We start from the raw sequence: 7,534 nt of genomic DNA, 5'->3' as shown, positions 1-7,534 counted from the left end.
AACTAGGGGGACAAAAATTTTTTATGGACAGCATGTCCAATTTTTTTTTTTTTTTTGAGGATACTCTTGATTGTCGCGCGTGGCACCCGAGCCACGCAGGCCACCGTCCCTCTGCTCTGCCTCTTGGAGAGCTGCGGGATTTTTTTGGTGCACCCGGTGTACCATTTTTACTTTAAAATTTTAATTTAATATAATAGATATATATATTTTTATTAGGTTTAAAAATATATGTAAAAATAATTTAAATCTTAATTTCTAAATTATTATATATATATATATATTTAAAATATCATTATATATATTATTTATATTATATAATATATATATATATATATATATATATATATTATATATATATATAATTAAAGTATAATGAAAAAATTAAAATTAAAATTTTAGAAACAAAACTAGTGCACCCGGTGTACCATTTCGAATGTGAGACGATGACACGATAAAGATGAAAGGTGAATAAAATTGTAAAATTTTAAATTTGAAGCTTAATTTTGCTTTAGCTAGTAAGCTATCTTTCTCTTAAAGAAAAAAAAAAAAAAACCTGTCCTCATCTTATTTTTGTTTGCAGTTGTTCTTCAGAACTACGCACGTACCTACCCCTCGTGTACGAAAAATTCTAAAGTGCAACGAATATGTTGGTGACGTGGCGTAATAAATCAATCAAATGTATTCTTTTAAAGGTATATGTCCATCATGATTGTAAAAAAATATTTTTATTATATTTTTATTTGAAAAGAAGAAATATGATTGACTTGTTATTGATAATGTGGTGCAAGTGTGACAGTGTAGAATTCCTCCTCGTGTACCCACATTAAACTACTTCCCCCTCTTCTTCTTCTTCTTCCTCTCCCACCTCTCTTTTTAAGAAACCCCCTCCCACCTACCTAGTGAGAGAGAGAGAGAGAGAGAGAGAGAGAGAGAATGGGGGTGTTGAAGGTGTACGGGATGGCGATGTCGACGAACACGGTGAGAGTGGTCGCCGCCATCAACGAGAAGGGCTTGGACTACGAGCTCGCCCTCGTCGACCTCCGCACCGGCGCCCACAAGCAACCCGACTTCCTCGCCCTCAACGTAAAATCTTTCGGAGATATAAACCGTTCTTTCATATAATTCTTTTTTATAATATTTAATTAAAATTCACGTCACGAGTCTATCAAAATATCTCATGCAGCCCTTCGGCCAGATCCCCGTGCTGCAAGACGGTGACGTGGTGCTCTTTGGTAAAACACACATGCACTCTCTCTCTCTCTATACCTTTTATGATTTTTTTTTTTCTTTTTTTTTTAAGGTAGATACCTTAATTTATCTTTTTTTTTAAAAGTTTTACTTGAATAAAGAATTTAAGAAACGATCTGAGCCGTTGGATGATGGAGTTGTGTGCCCTTGGTGCAGAATCAAGGGCGATAAACCGGTACCTCGCGACCAAGTACAAGGAATCCGGAGAGGAGCTCCTACCGGCCGGATCGGCCGCTCTAGAGGTTTTCTCTTTCTCTATGTTAAGAATTAATAATAGTCTTAATATTTCTGTTCACATATATGATAAAAATTAAAAAAATCATGCCGTGCATATGCAAGAAACCGAAAAGAATATTTTTTAGAAATGACCTTTCGAAAGAAGTGAGCAGCAGATTAATTTTGATATTATTAGTATTGGCTTAAATGGCCAGCATCCTGCCATACGGCGGGAGGTCATGTGTCGGCCGAGTCATGTTCGAAGTGGCGCGAGGCTGGATGGGCCGCGTCATGTTCGAAATAGCGTTAGACTGGATGGGCCAAGTCACAATCGAGATCCGTGAGTGCTATATCTGTACACTTTAAATGAATTGATTGCGTATTTCTAACAGCTCGAGCTTTTGGGATTAATGGTTAGCGCCAACAATCCGACAAGTAGTCTATATCAAGAATCTTACTTAGGAGTTGGCGTTATATATGATTGCCAAGTAATAAAAATTTTTTTTTAAAATTATATAATTTATTGGTGTAATATTCAAAAATTATATGTTAGTTACAAATAATATAAAAAGTGCCAACAAGTCGATCAAATTGAGATACAAAAATTTCGCTACACCAACAATACTTTTACGTTTGGTTTGTACAGTCATTTCATCAATTAAATAATCGATCTGATAGGAGACGGTCGTTGTACTAGTCTGGACATTGTAAGATTTAACGATCGATCAAACATGCAGGTGTGGCTGGAGGTGGAGGCGCAGCAGTTCGGCCCGGCGATCTCCGAGCTGGTGTTCCAGCTGTTCATCAAGCCCCTGCTGGGCGGCGCGACGGACGCGGCGGCGGTGGAGGCGCAGGCGGCGAAGCTGGGGAAGGTGCTGGACGTGTACGAGGAGCGGCTGGCGAAGAACAAGTACCTGGCGGGGGACGAATTCACCCTGGCGGATCTGAACCACATGCCCTACATCAACTATCTGATGAAGACGCCGAAGGCGGAGCTGATCGCCGCCCGCCCCCACGTCGAGGCCTGGTGGGACGCCGTCTCCGCCCGCCCTGCCTGGAAGAAAACTGCAGCTTCCATCCCCATCTGATCCAAGTTCTTGTTCTGGGTTCTCCTGAAACATGACACGGATGCATGGCTTGTGTAATGGCATCCCCCAGTTCGATCAGTTTGCTGAATAAATTCAATTTTCTCAAGTTAATTAACTATTTTCGGTAAGAATCTGTCATTAAAGAAAGAATTGATATATTAAAGTTTATTTATCATAGGGCTGACAGTTCACCCCGCCGTTCGCAAATCAGTTCATGTTCAGTTCGAAAATGAGCTTAAAATCAGCTACTCGTTAAATAAACGATCGGATCCAAATATAAGCTGAATTTTTTCGATCGAAGAATCTCTAAAATTGATTAAGTAGCATAGATAAATATTATATAGTTAGCACCAACATTTTGGTGCTTCCAAAAACACCCTAGTTATATATATTATAAAGTTTTACCATTTGAATTTTAAGTCAACCCAAAGGTAAGAAATATATATTTTGTGAATTTTAGTTATTAATTTATGATTTTAATATTCATTCAACTTCTTATCTAATAGTAAGCCCAATAATTTAACTTCTTGTTTGCCAGCTGCCTCGTATTTAGCTTGTTAATAAACTAGCCTAACATAATCTAGATTTTTCAGCTCGATATATTAACAAGTCAGCTCGTGTTCGACTCATTTATTAAACTAGCTAGCCGAACACAAGCTGGTCCAGCTTTTTTGTGTTCGGCTCGTTGATAGTTCTAATTTATAGATCACTGAATGGTAAATCGAAAAATATTTTTTGATTCCAGCTGCGATTTTTAAAAAATATATATTTTGTAAATTTTATTTACCAGAAGGTTTTTTTTTCCTGAAATGGCGAAACAACAAAGTACTAGCGATTAGATATTTTGGTTTGAGATTCTATATAAAACCATCATTTGTAGTTGTTGCATCCATGTATTATTATGTACTGTGTACAATCACGATCTACATCCGACGCCGTTACATCAATAAAAAAAAAAAAAACTAAAAACTATATTTTTAAGTTACGGTAAAATTTTAATGAGCGCCAAAAGAAGAAGTAGGAGATAGGATGGTGAATTGGAAAAAAAATTTTACTTTTTCACTGATTCGGACGAACTGAATTGGCTTTTCAAATAAACGAGAGTTTTATAATTGTCTGTCAAATCTGAAAACGTTTTATAATTGCTTGTCAAATCTGAAAACGTAGCATCGTTTCGAATTGTAAATATTGAATCCAGTGAATAAGATGTAAGAATACGCCCAGTATAAGCAATAATATAAGGACCGACCGTCTCTAGAGCAAATGACAAAAGGTTTAGTAATTGATATCTGAGACCCAAGTTCGAATTCTAGTTGATTCACATTTCTAGCTAAGTTTGTTTCTAAATAAAATAAACGAAACGGATAACGTGCTACCTATCTCTCAATATATATATATATATATATAAAAGGGGCCACTAGGTAGGCTGGCAAACGAGCGAGCCGGCTCGCGTTCGACTTGTGTTCGGCTCGATATTCGGCTCGCTCGAGCTCGACTCGAAATTAAATGAGCCGAGCTTGAACAAAATAAAAGGCTCGAAATTCATTTACAAGCGAGCTTGAGTATTACTCGGCTCGTTCGAATTAGGCTCGAAAAGCTCGAAAAGCTCGAAAAAAAAAATTATATATATATATATATATATATATATATATATATATATTATATATATATATATATAGGCCTGGACTACTATTACTCTTATAAGTTATAGACCCCCTTATACTCATAAATTTTTAACCGTTGATTGATGGGATGTGTAGTTAGGATGATGGTTGGTCCCCACTTAGAATGATAAGTGGTCCTCTTTAGGGGTTGAGTGGTAGTTGGGTTAAATAATATGATCTAACGGATGAAAATGATTAATGGAATAAATTTAAGGGTCGAAAACTTATGAGTATAAAGGAGCCAATACTCATAAAAGTATAGTAGCCGGACTTATATATATAATATATATATATATATATAATATATATATATATATATATATATATAAAATATTATAAATATAATGTATTTAATTATATATAGGTTTTATTTAATTTGGGCCATTATTGTTCGCCCATAAAATAAACCCAACAAGTACAAACGTGCAATTGAGCCCAACTCTAAATTTACATAACACACTCTCTCTTTTAGACTTTCACTGTTGCACATAACCCTTAAAACATTGATAACATTCAATATTTCAAATCCCTACTTTTTTCCTCTCTCTCTCTCTCTCTCTCTCTCTCTCTCTCTCTCTCTGAGACCCTCATCGAGTCAGGAAGTCACCCTAGCTCACATTTTTTATAATTATTTTGTATTTTGAACTGTTGGACATGTTGCATCAAATTGTAGGTAAAGTTCTATAAAAATTAAACTATTGATTATATAATGTCGAGAATTTCAATCGACTCGTTTAGAGCTCGAGCTCGGCTCGACTCGAAATTAGGCTCGCTCGAGCTCGGCTCGAATTAATTTCAAACCGAGCTTGAGCCTAGATTTAGGCTCGAAATTAATTTCAAGCCGAATTTGAGCTGACATAAGCTCGCTCGAGCTCGGCTCGTTTCCACCCCTAGCCACTGGCCCTTCCTCATCGTGCAGTTCTAACTTATTCGGCGAGCCTAGCAGCGTAATAATACACCAAGTGTAATCAATAATTTTGTACTAATATAAAGGGGGTAGTTGGGAACAATAGTGGTGCGAGTTACTGCGTACCAAGCACAGTGGCTATATGCTGTGCATTTTTATATTTATTTATTGAGCAATGAATTAATTGTTATACCGTACACAAAAATTTTGCAAGAACCTCCTTGCAGAAGATGTAATATGCAGGAAAAGAACATCGAAAAAATAATATTTCCAATTTCTAATTATTAAATTATTATTTAAAATTTATTCGAGAAAAAGATACCGCGCAATCTGCTTCATTCATTAAAAAAATAAATTAAACTATATGAGTTAGGTAAGTGACCTTTGAACAGGACCGAAACAGAATAAAAGAAAAGAAAAAGCATTTGAATTCATAAGTTAGGATATGTTTATTTAAACAAACTGTTCTTCTCCCACCGAAGTACCAAACATCTGATCGAGTTGACAGGTAGCAAGGGGTCAGCATTAGCCAATCTATAGTTTAGATGACTCACCAACTGGCTGTCAGTTCAGTCAGCATTTTTCTAAATACTGTTTAGCTCAGTCAGCTATGACAATTACGAATCTACTGAATACACATCGTGAAAACAGATGCCTGAGGACTTTTGGCTCAGTTGCTCTATTGTGATTTGAAGTTTATTCAATAATTTACCTTACTAACACTTAACTACTTAGATGTCCTACAAAATTTAGAATATCACGCAAACACTATGTTAACTGACATTTCTAAATATTTTTTTTTACCATAAACATATATAAAAATTAATATGCCCAAAATATCATAACTAAAAATATTTTGGAATGATTGGAAATGAACATTTATGAACCAACTAGTGACTGCAGAAAAATATTTAGTTATAGTATTTCGAACTGTGAAGAGATATTCACAAATTGAAAGAGAATATATGAAAATGACCTGAAGCTGAACGAGCACCTAACAAAATATTTGTACCCAATTTAGTGCCTGTTACTGAATTAAAACATTTTGGACTATATATATATATATATATATATATATATATAAAAGAGGAGTTTGATTATTATATTCTTATGAGTACGATTACTTTCGTATTCTTAAGTCGTTTTTGATGATAGAGCTTCCAAATCAACGATCTATACGATTAAACATTATCTAGAGCATTTAAAATTTCTATAAATCAAATTTTATAATTTTTCGACATTATTTATCTTGCGATCAAAATGTCACAAAATTGATAATTTTTAACGGCCTGTATAAGATACTTGCTAGTTTAACAGTGTAAAAGAATTGATATAAGTTGAATTTTTGATAGAAAATTCTATTCACTATCTAGATAAAGATCAATAACTCCGATCTTAAATGAAAGATCTAGTCATCCATTTTTAGGACGTCGTTCGATTTCGATCGTTCATTTTATGCCTGCTTGATGGATTTTATTATGATTTAAAAAAATTATAAAATTTATTTTTTAAAAGTTTCAAATACTCTATATCATATTTAAGGGAGCGAACTATCGATTCGAAAGCTCTATTATCGAAAACAACTTATGAGTACGAAGTGCTCTATACTCATAAGAGTATAGTAGCTCTGCTCCAAATAGAGTACAGTGTGTGGCAAATGCAATTTTCAAACTGGGCTTAAGTAGTTCTAAACTGTTACATAACTTTTGTTATTGGGTTTATCGGATCTTCTAATAATGTGCTACCGTTATCTATAATATAGGGACTGTTGATCAATTCACACTCATGCACTCCAAAAATCCTTTATAAGTTGCCAAATCTTTTGAAAATATATAATGATCATAATCTTATGTGGGACTTGTAGGATTCATCATTTTTACCTTTATTTAAAATAGTGAAAAATGATTGAAATGTAATCACAACGCACCTTTCCACGAATTTTCTGAGTGTCCAATGTAGTTGCTATTACCTCGTAAGTAAAAGATACAATCAATTGTAAACAATTGATAGTTTAGTTCAAGGTTAAGAAAAAAAAGGGAAAATTTTAGAAAAGAGTTCATGGAAAAATAGTAAAAAATGTTTAAAATTTGCGCATCCGGGGAATCGAACCCCGGTCAGTACCGTGGGAGGGTACTATGATACCACTACACCAGATGCGCTCGTGTGATTATTTTTTGTGTAATATTCTAATTATCATAAGTTCATAACGGGTCGGATCCTGATGACATCTAAGCCCCTGTACAATTATAACCGTCGAATGCACCGAAGTGCCTTTGATATTCATCTCATCCACGTAGCGAACGGCAGATGAGATGGTTTCACACTGAGGACCAAATTAACCATTCTAAATTGTTGTTCTCCTCTCTTTCATGAAATGTAAGGCGTATTATTGGATGGTTCGCAGGATGACA

At 34.9% G+C, this 7,534-nt stretch overlaps 1 protein-coding gene and 1 non-coding gene across 2 annotated transcripts; one reads left to right on the top strand and one right to left on the bottom strand.

The window, feature by feature from the left end:
* Nucleotides 854-2,726, top strand: LOC109720055 (glutathione S-transferase 3-like). The gene is made up of 4 exons (XM_020246932.1): nt 854-1,083; nt 1,184-1,232; nt 1,405-1,490; nt 2,202-2,726. The coding sequence occupies exons 1-4, from the start codon at nt 934-936 to the stop codon at nt 2,550-2,552; spliced, it is 636 nt and encodes a 211-aa protein (XP_020102521.1). The 5' UTR covers nt 854-933; the 3' UTR covers nt 2,553-2,726.
* On the bottom strand, nt 7,212-7,282 carry TRNAG-CCC. Its single transcript has one exon. It is a non-coding gene; the product is annotated as a tRNA-Gly (tRNA).

This window comes from Ananas comosus, linkage group 14 (genome assembly GCF_001540865.1).
Source record: "Ananas comosus cultivar F153 linkage group 14, ASM154086v1, whole genome shotgun sequence".
Lineage (NCBI taxonomy): Eukaryota > Viridiplantae > Streptophyta > Magnoliopsida > Poales > Bromeliaceae > Ananas > Ananas comosus.
Note: the sequence above shows the minus strand (reverse complement) of the source record. Positions and strands in the feature narration are given on the sequence as shown.